The sequence below is a fragment of the Alligator mississippiensis genome, chromosome 3 (assembly GCF_030867095.1).
Source record: "Alligator mississippiensis isolate rAllMis1 chromosome 3, rAllMis1, whole genome shotgun sequence".
NCBI lineage: Eukaryota > Metazoa > Chordata > Crocodylia > Alligatoridae > Alligator > Alligator mississippiensis.
Window position 1 is genome coordinate 15816170 of NC_081826.1, and position 16760 is coordinate 15832929.

The 16760-nt window shown below is 42.7% G+C and overlaps 1 protein-coding gene across 1 annotated transcript in view; it reads left to right on the top strand.

Moving 5' to 3' along the window:
- Positions 1-16760, top strand: part of ADCY8 (adenylate cyclase 8) — a 194092-nt gene that overhangs the window by 159382 nt on the left and 17950 nt on the right. The window contains 3 exon segments of the mRNA XM_014611460.3: positions 3218-3390; positions 8983-9064; positions 16340-16498. Of these exon segments, the coding sequence (XP_014466946.2) occupies positions 3218-3390; positions 8983-9064; positions 16340-16498 (414 nt within the window).

Sequence of the window (16760 nt, forward strand, 5' to 3'; positions counted from 1 at the left end):
CTGCCCACAAAAATCTTCGTTTAACTAATACTTAGTCACATTTTATGACCTACCAAAATCAAATAAAAGGAAAGGGCTATTTAAATGCCTGGCTAGACGGAAATCTTTGGCAATGCAGTGTGAATTGCTTTTATTGGCTGTGGAGTCCTGTTTGAGCGGACATCTGTCAATTATGCGGTTTGATTTCTAATTGTGGTTTTTCTTAATTATAAACGCACCTAGAAATTCTTGATGAGTGCCCATTTTAATACAATATAATATCAAATGGAAATTGGTTGCAGCCAAATTCCTCCACGCCAAAAAAAGAAGTGCAGCAAATCCACCACTGCGGTTTTCTTCCCATCTGCACCTTTGAAGCAGATGGACTCTGTCCTTCCATTGGGAGTAAACAAATCAGCGGTACTAAATGGGTTGGTCATCTGTAGATAAAAACAAAGGTACTTGGCAATGTCATGATGTTGCCACTGATATGCAGCTAATTTCTAGACAAGCATAAATTACCGGATAACAGAAGGTGAAAAAGATGGCAAAAGAAAAAGTATGCTAAAAAATTCTGCAACCGCTGCATATTGTTACTAATGCTCTATTATGATTGTTTCTTTACACCGTGGTATTTGTGGCAGATGTTGGCATTACTGTTTCAAGCATAAGCAGCTGGAGGCCAGGAGAATGTTTTCCCCTGTCCATCACCAGCACACAGATGATTCTTGACAAATGACTAATCATTAGGAAAAATGAGAAGTTGATGATTTTAGAAAATGAGACATGAATAAGGCTTCCGGTATCAAATGATAAGGGATCAATAAAATAGAGCTGCATGTTATCAAACCCTAAAGGGTTTGATTCTCACTTAGACAATATAGATGCAACAGGTTGCTGGCTATTTGATTCTAAGGCCACAGACCAGGGTGCAAATCCATATTGCACAGGGGCAGACTTGATTTTCGTCTTGAGGAATCATTTGCCAGTGGACAACTAAGTGCACTACATTTTTCCTTCCCTATCCTACCTAGACGGAGCATAGAACACCCCCACCTAATTAGGCCAAGGGTCTGGAGTAGCTGGCCAAAGTAGTAGCAGAGAACTGCGATTACATTTTTGTCATCATCTGGTGGTTGATCATCTCTGGCTGCTTTCATGGCATTTTGATGGCTTAAACTAGTCGCATGGACTGGACAGTGTGATCCAGTGTGCTTTATTTGTCTAGGGGTATTAAAAATTTCTGATGGTAATTAAGGGAATCATAATTATGTTTGTAAATAGGGTGACTGTACATCCCATTTTGGCCAGGACAGGCCTGGATTTTGTAGGCTGTCCCAGCATCCCAACTGGCTAGTGAAAATTCAAACAAAATTGCTGGATTGGCACCCCCCCACCCACACTGCCCAGCCCACCTCCTCCCAAGCAGTGGGGCATTGCTGCTCTTGCCTGGGATGGGGATCAGCTGGGGTGTTGTGGGGCAGGGCTGGGCAGGGCCGGGGGACAGCGCTGCTGTGAGTGTGGGCTGCTCGCTCATGTGCTCACCTATTTGCAGCCCAGCTGAGTTGGGACCCGAGAGCAGCCACTGTGGCAGGACTTCCCCAGGTAGGGGGGCGGACTGCGGGGCAGGGTGGTTCAGACCCCTGCCCTAAGGAGAGCAGGGGTTCCTCCCCCACTCCTGCCCACCTGGCTTCCTTGGCCTCGCTCATCCCATTTCCCTCCCGACAGATGTGACAGTAGAGGTGCAATAAGTTCTGATTCAGGATCCTAACAATCATGCTTCCTGTCATGCCAGATATACATAGCAGGAGGCATGATTATAAAATCCTGCATCAGGTGCCATTGCACCACATTGCCAGTCCAGGGGTAGCTTGATCCTGGATTCACCATAGACCGGCAAATAACAGGCTTGGCTCCCACCACTGGAGCCCCAATCAGATGAGGGTCTCCCAGCCTCTGGAGCATAAGGAGTCTTGACAGACTCCCATGTGCTCCAGAAACTGGGCCACGTTCAATTAAAGATGTGATAAGAAACTCACCACAACACTGTTACACAAAATATATGTCATAACTTTGTGGCTCATTCCTCATTTTATCATGCCATTAATTGATTGAACATGTGGCAAGGTCACTACTTAAGACATGATTAATGAGCTAATCACATCTTAAATGTAACATCTCTCAGGGGCCTAAACCTAGTCCTTTTCCTTCTTGGCCTCAGTTTCTTCTTTAAAGGAGAGCAAGCATTTAATAAGAAGGGAAGCCTCCTCTTCTCATTGGGCATGTCTACATGTGCAGTTAATGCAGGTAAATCAACTGCAGTGCAATTTGCACAGGAATTTATTATTGCTCACGGGTGCTGCATTTGCACATGTGCCAGGGACTGCAGTACCTTGAGCCGGGGTGGAGCAGCCCGGACTGGCAGAGCTTCCCAAGGGTCAGCCTGCCAGCCCAGGGCTGCTGCAACCTAGCTCAATGTGCTGTGGAGGGGCTGGCTGGTACACAAGGGTGCTACAGTGTTGGGGCTAGCCAGCAGGCAGCCCCCACACTGAAGCACCCTCATGCCCCAGCCTGCCCCATCAGCAGCTACACACGCATTGCAGTGGAGTAAATAACTCCACCATAGGCTAGTAGTTGTGTTTAGCAGTACTGTCCTATGGTGGAGTTAATTCATTGACTCTATCCTAACACCGCACATGTAAACAGTGACACTATACTGCAGAGTTAATTAGTTAACTACGCAGTAAAAGTCTCATGTAGATATGCCCATTAAGTGCAATGTCTTTAATCAAGGGGGACTGCCCTCCACAAGTGGACAATAAGTGGCAAATACATTTTTGAGGCTTCAGGAGACTCAGGCAGACTACACCCATAGTTATTAAAACTGGGCTCACTGGGCAGCTAAGTGATGTTAGAAATGTTTTTCTTGTTTGTTTAAATAAGACATTAAGTGTGCACTGGTAGGCAGGTCCTGCTGTCAATTCCATGGCCAAAGATCTGCAGAAACCTATTTACGGACCTAGATACTACTTGTGAAAAAATAGCACCACCTTAAATGCTTAGGCCTATATTATTAGAAGGATACTTTGTGTGTGGGTGCTAGTTTTTAGGTCCCAAGTAGGAAGCATAGGACTGGGTTTTGTAAAGTTAAGAGCACAATTAGTAGGCACTTTGGAAATTCTGATTGCAGTAAAGTTTCACTGACTACTGAAGCTGACCATTAATGCCCATCTTTCAGTATTTTGTCTTCACTGGTGTCCTGGCAATGGTGACCTGTGCAGTGTTCCTTCGTCTCAACTCTGTCCTGAAGCTGGCAGTTCTTCTCATCATGATTGCAATCTACGCTCTGCTGACTGAGACCATTTATGCCTCCCTCTTCCTGCGATATGACAACTTTAATCACAATGGAGAGTAAGTACGAACAATTACAATTGGAAAAAAATGTCTACTTTCTAGTTATTTTTATGGCCTAGGTTTTTCCACCATTTCTCCTATTGAGCAGTACTGTGCCCCAAAATGGGCTTTTTGTGGAGGAAGATAGAACACAAAGCTGTTGGGATTTCTGAGATGGCTCTCTCTCAATACCTCCTGCTGGAACTAGTTCACTTTACATTAATAATTAAATATTAATTTAGTAAGGAGGGAGTGTCACAGCAATGGTTCATGGCAGGGTAAGTCTCTTTCTCCACTTTTGACCAGAAAATCTATTATGAAGCTGAGAAACTATTCCCAGGAATGTTTTGTGTATATACTAGTCTAGTCCTGCCCAAAGCTTATATCTTAATGAGAGCTGCTATTTCCCACAAAAAATGGGTCAACTAAAATTCTTGACTAGTCCAGTTGATGATTCAGAGATGGGTGTTGGAGACTGTGTGTGGAAACAGAGAGAGAGGTAGCAGCTGAGTTGGGAGGAAGGCTAATGGGGAGATTTGAGTAGACAGTAAGCATAGAGGTAGAGTACAAAGAGGAATTGTTCTCCTTCCAGTGCTGCTTGGAAAGGAGAGAAAGTGGGAGAAGGCAGAGGGCCTAAGAGTGTAATACTAGATGAGGAGAAGGCAGTGCTGCAGACACAACATGAAGAGAAGTGTTCCAGCTCTTCAAGAGCCAGGAGCTGGTAGGAGAACAATATGAAGAGACAGTGGGCAGTAGCCTATTCTACTGCACATTAAAACGTCACATCAAAAACAGTGCTAGTAGAATTGCACTGTGTAGTAGTGCACAGTAGAATTGGTCAACTGTATATTAAGTGTCGCTAAAAGGATGTTCACTTTTGCTACTGCGCATTAGGGTAGCTTAATGTAGTACGTCATATTGGAGGTATTACGCTTAATCTTCAGTAGCAAAAGTGCATTAATGAACATGTAGACATGCCCAGTGAATGACTGGGTTTTTATTTTTAGATATGGAACTAATAGCCCAGAGATAGCAAAAGAAGATAGGTGTGGGATGGTGTGAGGTTAGGTGTAATGGGAATGATGACATGAACAGAGAAAGTGAGAGAGCTTGGTATGGTAGATGAAGGAAGTGGAGGGCCCAAAGTGGGAGGAAGATATGAATGTGGTACCTAGATCTGTGATAGTGGGTGATATGGGGAAATCATGTTGGAGAGGATAAGAGGAGAAGTACAGCTGATGGGAGCTGTAGTGGGGTGAAAGTCACCAGGAAGACAGCGATGATATGGGGAAGGGAAGGAGGAAGACAGAAATGTTGATATAGAAGATCACGTGTTAAGAGCAGAGGGTATATGGGATATGGATGACATTACAAAAAGCTTTGTAGAAAAAAGCACATCTGTATTAAACTGAATTTAACAAAATAATAATTTATCTCCAGAAATCAAAAGGTTTGGAAAAAAAAATAAGAAAATGAAACCTGGGCCCCTCTAGAGTTGACTAAGAATAAATTCTCATTCTTGGTAGACAATTCTCTACCATTGAGTGATGCTCAGGAAGTGGCTATTTATATGTGAATTCAGTGCACTCGTAATGGAAAAGTTATGCTTCTTTTGTAAAGTAGGACCCCTGGAACAATCAAACTATTTTCCCAGTAAGATACCCAGCACTCTCTTCTATCCCCAAGAGAGCCACAAATATTGACTGAAATTCTGGTCCTTAGACAGTTGTTGGGAGTTTAGCTATTTACTCAATGGGGCCAGGATTTTACCTACTAGCACTGAAGCTGTGACCATGATTACACCTTAGAAGCTGTGGTATGTAATATTTAATTTAGAGATAATGGAATGTAGTGATTTGAAGTAATCACTGTGCCAGGTCACAAAGGGATAAAGGAAAGGGCATCCAAAAAACTGAAGATCCACCAGTTTGGAGCCCTTATAGAGCATGGAGATAGAAGCATTAAAACTACTACACCAACTGCAAAGTACCTTGAGAGCATCCCCCACTCCACTCCCCCCTGCCATAAGGGCCAAACTAAGCTACTTGACCTTGAATCAGTGGAAAAAAATTCAGCCACCCATATGTCTGAGCATATGTGTATTCTGCAAGCCATGCCTATGGCCAAAGTTGCACAGAATACTAACCAAACACAGTGTTGCTCATTAGAGATCGGAAGTAGAAAGAATTCACACATCAGAACAGCTACATCTTTATTTTTCCATTTAGGAGATCCATAATAAGCCTGCCCTGCATCCACATCTAATGTTTCTAGTTAATGAGATGCTTCCTGCAGCAGTGAGGTACTGCCTTGTCTAGAAATGAAATGGTACAGGATGCACTTTGTTTCAAAAGCTATTTATATCCATAATGTTTAATGATATGACATATAGAACATGCATAGCAGAGGGCAGAAGATAATGACACAAGGCATAAAGGAAATTTAACTGTCACTAAGTAAATTAACCATGAGCAGCAAGGAGCTCCGACAAAATAGGATCACGTTTAAATGTTTTGCTATTAGAACATGATAGAAAATGTTTTTTTCCCACCCTGTGAAGCTTCTCAAGAAATAAAAAATTCTCTCATTCCACATTGGGATGAAACCAAGACCTGTTAACAATTTCCATGAAAAAAAGTGAGAGGGGCAAATAGAAGCCTACCTCATAATAACTAATGAACAATCATGAGGGCGTTCTGTTGGGATACTGGAAATCCACATTCAAATCCATGTTCTGCTTAATTTATCCCGTGGACTTGAACTTCAGTCTCTCACATCCATGTTATCGATGATGCTGGAGTTGGTCTCTAATTGGATGGGGGCAGCCCGAGATTCAGGTCCCTGGTATGAATCAGTCAAAGCAGTCTTGCCCCTAGGCCTCAGAGGCTGTTGCCATAGCTATTGTGCAGTTAGGTAATGTGGGTTGTTTCTCTCCCAAAAAGACTTTGTTTCATCCTGATGTGGAACAGGAACATTTTTGAACTCTTGAAATTTTCCACCAGGCAGGAAAATTGTTTCCCACCCACTTCTCACTTGAACCTGTATGTTGATGATCCTTATGTCCTCACTTTCCTGTTTGGCCTATAGCCATTGTTCAGCTCTACCGCTCCCCAAAAGGTTTGCTTCTCTGCTATCCCCTGGTGGATGTCTGTCCATCAGCTGAAGCTCTACTTGGCTAAACAAGAATTCCTAAACTTTCTCCCAAGATCTCCCCCACCTTCTTCTTTGAACACTCTGGACAACATTACCATCCTGCTTGGCCATCTGGAAGCTGTCTGTCATCTTGGATTCAGTCCTCTCTTCGGGTCCTCTCATTTAGGATATCCCTAAATGTTGCCAGTTCTTTCTACATAACGTTTCTAAGATATAACCAGCTGCAACTCTTGTCCAAGCTCTCATCATACATCTCAGTTACTGCAACAGCTCTCTCTCAGCCCTGACTAATGTCATCCTGCCCTGTTCATAGCATCCAGCATGCTTCTGCAAAGATCATTTTTCCCACTTGTCGTTCTGACCGTGTTACTACTTTTTACTTATCCCTTCACTATTTCCTTTTCCTCTATCAGATCAAATATAAATTACCTGTCTTTGCTTCCCAACCATGCTTTCTATCATCTCTCAGTCACTATCAGAAAGTTGCCTCTGGTCAGCTCAGGAGAACAGCTTTCATCATCTGCATTTTAGATTTTCCAACAAGCACCTTTATCCTTTCTACGGCACTGCTCATGCTTGGGAGGAAGTCCCATAAGCACCTACGAAGCTACCTCGTTATCCTCCTTCAAAGCTCTCATTAAAATTCTTCTTGCCAACGGTTACGGAGAACTTGACAAGTTGGGCAGCTGCTGTGCCGAGAGCAGTGCCTTGTGCTGACCAACGCTCTCATGCTTCCTTTATGTTCCCCCATCTGCCTCTGACTGCCGGCTGTGTCCTGTCTTATACGTAGATTGTCAGGTCTTTGGAGCAAGAGCCATCCTTGTGTTCTGTGTTTTTATATTACCAACCACAATGAGGTTCTTGAATAAAGCTTCTAGGTACCACATTAATAATACTAAGTTAGCTTGCATTACCATCAGTAATAATGAGAAGTTTGGAGCATCTATTATTTTATTAATATGTCTTCGTTGTCTTTGTTCATATCTAGCCTAGTGAAGAGGAATATTCAAATACTATTACTAATGTAGCTCAGCTGATGTATACAAAAAAAAAAAAAGGCTTAGTTTTAGGACTTAAAACCAAGGACCTCCAGTAAAAACTAGTTTTCCTTGCAATCTTGAGGTGATCTTAACCATGAATGATAGTGATAAGATAATAATGGATGCACAACAGCAGTCATTAAGAGGGCACATCTGAGGAGACACTTATGCATAAGAAAAATGTAATTTATTTAAAGCACTGCAAAAAATCCATAATTTTACCAGAAGGAATTATTACCAAAAGGATGGATTTTCATTCATTTAGTGGAAGCATTGAAGTTTCCCGATACAGTGATCTTTTATGAAGTTAAAAAGATTCTGCTGTCACTGAAAAAGGTTTTGGTGGTTTTACAGGGCTGTAGCATATGAAGAGAGCTCTAGCTACATTTGTTCTCTAGCCACTTTAAAAATAACATAGAATGAACAAACAGATAGGTTGAAAGATGTGGTAGAAGCATCTTCATGAATTAGTTACTCAACACATTTATCTCCCTTATGAATATAACTCCATTTTTGATAATTTACTTATAATAGATGAACAAATATCCATTTGGACTGTACATAAACTAATCACTTAACTATCTCACTCTTATCTCACCATTTGTTATTCATGATTTCAAGTCTAGTCACTTAAATCCTCTGATATCATTTCCAATTCCTTACTGGGCGAGTTGAAACTTCAGGAGAATAAGAAATGGTAAATGGATTCTGTTTTCTTCCTAAGTTAATGTATTTCTCCACTTTTAGTTAAAGGAATGAAGAATAGACAACCCACAGATAGCTGTGTAAGCAAAACCTTTTCACATAAATATTCATAGACAGTGACTATAAAGGTATAGGGCATAATCTAACCAAATGGCCTTTTGGCATTGAACATATCACCAACTCAAGGGACAGAGTAGAGGCAAAGTCACAAATCCTGGGTGCTGTTCTTCACTTTGCAGCTGACTTGTTGATACTTTAGGCGAGTTATGCAGTTAATTTGTCCCTGAACTTATCAACTGTAGAACAATACTCATCAATCTCAGAAGCTTCTTCGGTAGGTAAATTCTAATGGAGCAGATAATCCTGAGGCACAGCTCTCAAGCTTGGTTTGGGAATGAAGCACATATGCCTCAGTAAAGGCAGTTCCTCTCATTACTTTTCACTGCCACTATGATAACCATCTGAGAAACAATCACTTCAGAGTGATTATCAGAGGCCACACTTTAATCATTACATGCACAGGTCTGCAGAAAATAAATATTTTAATTATAGTCTTGTCCCTTTAGAGCTAATTATTATTAGTTATATTTTCAGACACAATTTTGTTTGTAATCAGCTCTGGAAAGGCTATGGTTACTAACTTAAAACCCTCTGTGATTACAGCAAACATTGGCAGATCAATAATCATTATATTTTGATTTTTTTTTTCCAGCACAGACTTCCTGGGCACAAAGGAGGCATCTTTGCTACTGATGGCAATGTTCCTGTTAGCCGTATTTTATCATGGCCAACAAGTAAGCGTAACCTTTACTTTAACTGTTCACTTTACAACTTGGAATTGCAAGACATGGCAATAATTACTTTCAAAATATCAGCTGCCATTTGGAGCAAATATTTTTTATCCAGTTGAGCATCTGACCTTTAATAATTTAATTAGCTATAAGCAAATGCTGATTAAGGAAGGCCCACTGCATAGATTTTGTGATTCTTAAGAACCACATTACAAAGCTGTTAATAAAATGAGAAAGAATAAATGTGAAATTATGCATCTTAGGATCATATATGGCTCTCATTAACATGGTATATGAATGTTTCACTGTCTGTGTAACAGCCTTGTGGGATAGGGAAGTGCTGGGATCCACAGCTTACAGATAAGGAAGAAGCACTGCAGAGATGCCAAGTAACTTGGCCATGGTCACATTGTCCATGATAGGGCAGGAACTTGAATACAGGTCCCCCATCTCCTATGCTGGAACCCTTCTTCCCCTGGTACAGCCTTTCTACCTGGGATGCCTTTGAATTTCATAACCAGAACCTGAACCCCTCCCTACTTGTGGATCTTGCAAACCCCTAACCTTATCCAGGTGTTGGAAAGCCTTCCCAGGGATACGTCCGTCTCTAATGAAGTACAAACTTCTCAGGGTTGGACAAGAGTAATTTCCCAGGACAGCACAGGCCCATAAAGAAAATATCCAACTAACGTCACCTGCTTTCTTTTGTGAATAAACACTGGAAGATCGAGCCCCTAGAGCTGTCCTAGCTAGGCAGGGTTAACTTTTGGTGTAGATTTCATTACAGCTGCACTGGGACAGTGTGGAGGAACAGGGCTTCAGGGGAAAAAGGTAGAGCTTATCTATAAAGATTCAAGAAATGCCACCAAAAAAAAGCACCCTCCAGCTCTTGGCTCCTGCTTTCCTCACGCCAGTTCTGAGCACCCTCCAACCCTTGGCTCCTGGTGTACTTATGCCAGTCCTGGAAAGGAGGCAATGCATCTGTGCCTGCCTGACTCCTGTGGAGCCTCTCCCTTGTGGCCCTAAAGCACGTGCTAGGGGTCTGCTGCGTGGGTGGCTCTGTTTGTCATAGCACGGTGTCACGTTCTCCATGGAGGATACCCCGCTACTTGCTTGCCACATCTGAGGTGTTCTGTTTAGTAGTAGGGTTTCCTTCTGTCATGGGGAACACTCTGGGCATCCTCTCTAGCAGGCTTTCCTGGGGCCCCACCTCCCCTACACCCTAGCCATGCACCAACCTATTGGCACCACCAAACAATGGGCAATTCAGCCCTGCCTTGATGTAGTTTCCTCCTCCCTCTCTGGGCCTTAGGGCTCGCAACAGTCTTCTTTCCCACCACCCAGGTTTGCCCAGGATGGGGTGATGGTCTTACTGGTGGGCCTAGCCTCTCGGTGTTGGGCTCTTCTGAGTGGTCCCAGCCCATTCACTCTCAGCATCTGCCCTATGGCCTCCCCTCTGACCCTGGAGGAGGATTTTGGGGTAACTAAAGTTTAACTCATGGACTTTTGGTTCTTTAAGGGGCCTCTACCCACTCCTCACTCACGTGTCCTGCATCTACCAGTTTCACCGTCCCTCAGTGTCCTCCCCCTGGCCAACTCCCTCACTGTCCAGGGTGGTGCGGCCCTTTAAATCTGGCCTTGGACCCTCTGGCTGGGTCCCTCTTTGGCCCCCCTCCTTGGCCACGTCCAGGGCCTCCGTCCCTCCCGGTGGGGAAGTCCCACAGCTCCTCCACTACACTCTCCCCCACCACCTTCCCACCGCTGGCTTTTATCCCTGCTGGCCGGAGTTCCCCAATGACATCGTCAGTATGCACTGGTCCCAGCTGCAGAGAGAAGTGGCTGGTGAACCACGCAGGCACTCCATCCTTCTGGGGCTCATCCAGCCCAGCTGTGCCTGCAGGTAAATTTGTCCTGTTCTCAGGGCTTTTCTTCTCGGCATCGCAGTGTGTGTCTCTGCCACAACCCGCACTGGGGGAGGGGTCTCCCGCCCCTTTCTCATCCCCCTGGGACAGCATCCATCTTAGATTGGCCCTGAGCACATACCAGTAAACTTGTCTGAGAGTGGCACTGGGTGCATACCCAGGGTCACTCCACAGTGGCCTCATTTCTGGGACTTACTGCCTGGAGCAAGAGTGTACTGGACACATCATGGCTGCACTGCTGGATGAGTTGGCAGACTGTTTTTACCCATGCTCCTAAGCTCCAACAAGCCCTTAGTTGTTTTGTCTCAGTGCAGTGCCTCCCCGGTCAGGCTGGTGGAGGCAGGTGTAATTTGCCACAGCTCTTAAAGGCTGCAGTGTATTCTTTTCTGCAGGTGAGGAAAGCACCACTCTGGCTGCTTTTAATCTGAGTCCAGAGAGTTGCTTCCAGGAAGAAGCAACGCAGCGCTGTAGCCCATGATTCTGGCTGGCCCTACGGAGAATCAAGTCAAGGCACTCACAGGCCAGTGCAACCATGGCACAAACAGAGCTCTAACTTGCACCATCTAGAACAAGCATTTTATAGGGGTTGTGTGCACAAGAGAAGCAAAATACAGAAGTCTCTATTGCAGGGAGAAATATTTTCCTTGGTTACACTATCAATGGTATATCACCAAGCTCCCTACATACTGCAGATACTTCCTGTAGTGAAATTGGCCTTCTTCTAGGATGATTTACTAGTCAAAGTTAAGACAAGATAAAGGACCTTCCATATCATGACAGTTATCTTTTTTCCATGCTTTATACAGCCTGGCAAAGTTTTATTTAAGTCTACAACCTTATTTTGCACATCCAGGATTTTATGTTAAAATCTTGATAAAAATCTAAATCGAGTGAAGCTGTCCAGTCACAGGAAGTTGGTGTTTTCTTTCAAATCCATCTGCATTGTAGCCAAGCAGTCTAGAGAATCTGTCATGCTATACCTCTGATTACAAATAGTTCCATTAGCAGTGTGCAACATCCATCTAAACCAGATATTTTCTATGCTAGCAACTCAATTTAACATAAAAATAACTTGAAGATCATATTCTAAAAGTATTAAGTTTGGTTTTCATTTGCAAAAATACTCTGCCCTCTCCCCACCAGCCATGACATACAAAACAAGGTACTTTAGCCTTTCAGGTAAGCCCAGAGCTATGTCTATTCTGTGCTGAAGTGTTTAGTTCACAAAAAAAAAATTAAAAGTCTCAAATTGCATAAATGTATAAAAATCCTTTAAAACTCACCAAAAATATAATGCTGTAAATGTATTTCTCTAGGAAATGCTCCCAGGCACTTACTCCCCAAATAATGCATCCTCTAATGTTAAATTTAATGCATTTCCTGTGCTGCTAAACTGAGGCTTTTATTAACCAGGAGCAGATACCAAACAGCCTACAGCTGAACTAAGTTCACTTATTACTCCACCTTAATTAGGCCAAAAAGGAGTCCTTATAAAGCTGAGGCCAGTCACTGTTGCTGTTTCTTTAGTTCATGGAAGGTTTTACTGTTGTAGGCTAGATTCATTTTTTGTTGCTAGTTGCTGGCTTTGACCCAGTGTCTCTAGATAGCTTTTCATGAGTACATGTAGTAAACTCTATATTAGATACATTTGTATACATACACAGACATAGGAAGGAAATCCCGTACTAATAAGTGTTCATGATTTAAAATGCCCTGCAGTGTGGAGAAAGAGCATGCCCATCTTTTATCACAGTATATGTTGCTGTAGAGTACACTGATAAGAAAAGACTTTTGTTAGTCAGGGTGCAAGGAAACTGAACCCTGAACGATTTATGACTGCAGGGTAGTATGACTGCATTGTAGTAATGACTGTAGCGTGTGTACCAGTAGCATGCCATCATACTCAGTCAACGTAGCAAGAGACTCGGCAAAAGATATAAAATATAATTAAGAAGCAGAATAAACTAACCTGTGAATTTGCTGGGTAGACATACCTACACTAACAAGAGCACATGCATACATACGGACTAATGGCCAGTAATACAGCTGCATTTCCCATCCTCCCACTTCTGAAACATCAATGTTCCTGGAGCATAGCCTTTAATTAACTGCAGGGATGAACATTGTTTGGGAGCAAAAGCGAAAGAAAGACAGGATGTGAGCAAAGGAAAAAGCGGAGATCATCTCAGATGCCAGAGAGCATGGAAAACTGAGGGGAAAAGGAGAGAGGAATTTAAATGCAGGGCAGTGTTAGCAGCCCCCTTGATGTAAGAGTGCAGGGTAATCCTCTAGGAATGGGTGCTTCCTACTGAGTCTTTCCACTGCTCAAGGGAAAGTTGTAGGCCTGAGACCAAGAGTGCAGCGAGAAGGGAGAGAAAACTTTGCAAGTGCCCTGTCTTTAGCATGTGTTTAACTCCATGATGTGATTGCTTCCTTTGGGGGAAGAGTATGCTCAAGAGATGTCATTCCTAAATGCCTCCTCACAAAACTAAACTCAAATTGAAATATTCTGAGTTGAACCATGTGCTTTAGTGCCCCATGCTTGCACTGCGTGTGGTGATATTCCTGTTCATTTGGGCTATTGAGCTTTCCCTGAAGTATACCTATTCTCTTTTCTTTACTTGCTATTCAACATAACCCTGATTCTAGGAATTGCATGGCAGGGCCAGAAAGCCAGATGGGCTGTGATGCAGCTCTTGAAACTAGTGTTTTCTATTGACACCTCACTGTGGCCATTCCAGTTGCTCACAGATGAGAATGACCTGAATTTCTAGTTATTTTAAAAATCTGTGTTGCTTTGATAAGGGATCTTTCATTAAAAATGTCCCTTTGTAAACTGTTCATAGAGCCTGCTTTAACCCCAAAAGTGACATATGGTCATCCCTGGGGTAAAATACTGGAAGAAGTTGTTTGCCAGGAAAACAAAGAAATAACACAGAATTTGAGTGGCAAGTGTAGAAATGATTCAACATGGTTTCGGGCCTACATATAAAGATTAGCTACTGAGCTTCTGGGCTGTATTCAGAGTCCCATTTTAAAATGATCCCAGCATTGGTAATTATTTTCCACCAGGGCTAAATTTTTGTATAGTGAGGTTTTTTTGTTTTGTTCTCTTTTTTTAATTTGTTTTCATTCTATTGTATAAAATAAAAGTACCAAATGATGGCTCAGAACTTGCCCGCAGTGATCTGAGGTATTCATGCCTTTTCCACCTTCACATAGAGGATACAGTTTTCTTCATCCTGCTAGGGCAGGAAAATTGAATCAGGATCTTGTATTCACCTGTCTCATAATGCAAGGACAAGGGGTCAGTTAAAGAGATTGAAAGAAGGCAGATGAAAAGCTAATGAAAAGAAATACCTTTTCCAACAGGGCCCAATTAGCTTATGGGACTCCTTGACATAAGCTACAACAGACACTGAAAGTGAAGCAAGGTACAAAAAAAGATTAGACATTTGTATCATGGACAACAACAGCCAGTCATAAAAAACCTAAAAAAAAACCTATTGCAAAAATAAAAGACAAGTTTTGGAGAGTCTGTCTTTGTGCTTTATGTTTCGAAGGTTAAGCCTATTTCTAGCTTTTGGGAGTTAGTAGAGCCCCCCCATCCCTGGGGCTAAATCAAGGATGGCTAATCTGAAGCACGAGTGCCACAAGTGGCATGAGCAGCCACTGTTTGTGGCACGCAACAGATAAGGGAAAGGACAGACAGCATAGCAGTAGGCAGGGCACGAAGAAGAAGGAAGAGCTGGAAATCAGGCAGGGAGAACAAGGCAGGAAACAGAAAGCAGAGCAGGAAATGGGGCAGAGAGCACAAAGTAGGGAACAGAAAGCGCAGCAAAAGGTTGGGGAGCAGAAAGGGATTGGAATGGCACTTGGAGAGGGCGCAGGGCTAAATTGTAGCATCCCTGCCAAAGGTTGGCTCCTGCTGAGTTAAGTTATCCTGTAAAGGTCCGTGTGCCACAGCTCCTGCTGACATGATACTAGACTGGATGAACCACCAGGCAGATGCAGTTTCAGTACCTCGTTCTCCCTTCCACACCAACAGAGAATTTATTCTTTAACACACCTGCCAAGTGTCTTGTCTTCTTTGCTCCCAAATATTTCTAGTGATGAAACCTTGGCTGTGTTTGCTGGCAAGCCATTTGACTGACTTCTCAGTTAAAAAATGTGTTGTTTGCTTATTGAATGTGTTCCCATTCCAGTTGTTGGGCTGCTGCTTGTTGTCTTATCATCCCAAACATCAGAAATTGTTCTTTTCTTTCTCTTGTGTTACCTTTCGAGCATCCATATATAGGTATAGCCCCATTATTTTCAATACCCCCATAGTTTAATCAGGCACCTGTCCTGAAGCCCTAAAAGAATTTAAGCAACTTCATCGTCTTCCTTCCAATACCTCATTAAAAGTCTCCTTGAATGTGACAGGCATATAAAAACTTGACAAAACCGATGCAGCCTATGTGCAGATATCTCCACTAATGAGGCAACTGGCATTGTTTCCTTGAGTTGCCTCTGTCTGAATCCATCTCTTGCCTCTTTTCTAATAAGTACATTGTACGCTGCTTATTCTGTGTCTGTACCGCCCCTAACACAACCGGGGCATGGCCCATGACTGGAGTCCTAAGTGCTCATACAATTGAAATAGGAAATTGAGTTTTGCAGACCTGGGAAGCAGAACACGATGCCCCGTGAGCCACAGAGGCACAAGTTAATCTCCCACTAGTCTACCTAAGATTTCAAAAGGAAATGCCTGCTTGCCCTGGCAGAAGCATCTCACTTCCGTCATCACAAACTTGAAAGCCCTCCTTGAAGCATGTTGAGCTTTTAAACTTGCTTTTGCTGAGAGAAGGACACTTATCATTGAGAGGTAAATTACCTCTCTCTCTAGAGTATCCTGATTCACCTTCACTTTGCTTTTGTGTGCAATTCATTTAATCTGAAAACAGTCATAAAGAAGAGAACATATATTCTGATTTCAGGAGTGAGAAGCAGATGATATTAGCCTAACATCCTTGCCTGCTACTTGATCTCATGCCTGACTCCATAATGTCATCCTATAACGAATGCAGAGGTGTTTCAAGGGAAAATAACTTACTGACATTTTCCAGCCACTGAATACGAAATAGTGAGATGACAGGCATTATTAAGCCCTAGATTCCTTTGAGATTCTTGCAGTATGTAGCAAAATGCTGATTTTTTTTTTTTTGACAGTGAAAGCAAATTATTTAGGAGTCAAAGTGCCATTGTCTACAGTACTGAAGTAATTTAGATACTAGCGACAGGCTTCCATGATGACAACATGATGTCAAGGCTTCTCTTGTCAGGTTTTAATGTTTGCCTTTCTTGGTACCCACAGCTCGAATACACAGCCAGGCTGGACTTTCTGTGGCGTGTTCAAGCAAAAGAAGAAATCAATGAAATGAAGGAGTTAAGGGAGCACAATGAAAATATGCTACGAAATATTCTACCAAGTCACGTTGCCCGTCACTTCTTGGAGAAGGATCGAGATAATGAAGTACGTATCAGTTTTGTTTGTGATATTTTTTTTTCCTAACAGTTAAAAAAAGGTGGTGGGGGGTGTGCTTTGGGTGGTTGCTAGAATTATGGAGTTATGGCTTATATTTGGCACTTACAACATGCAGATAACCTTAATGTTATAAAGTCCAGTAGTCGAAAGATGGGAAAAACTAGAATTAATTAAATACCTTTGCAACCTTAATGTAATCCTCTGCTTCATGTGCATTGTCACAGTGTTACCTAACAGCATCACACAGGAA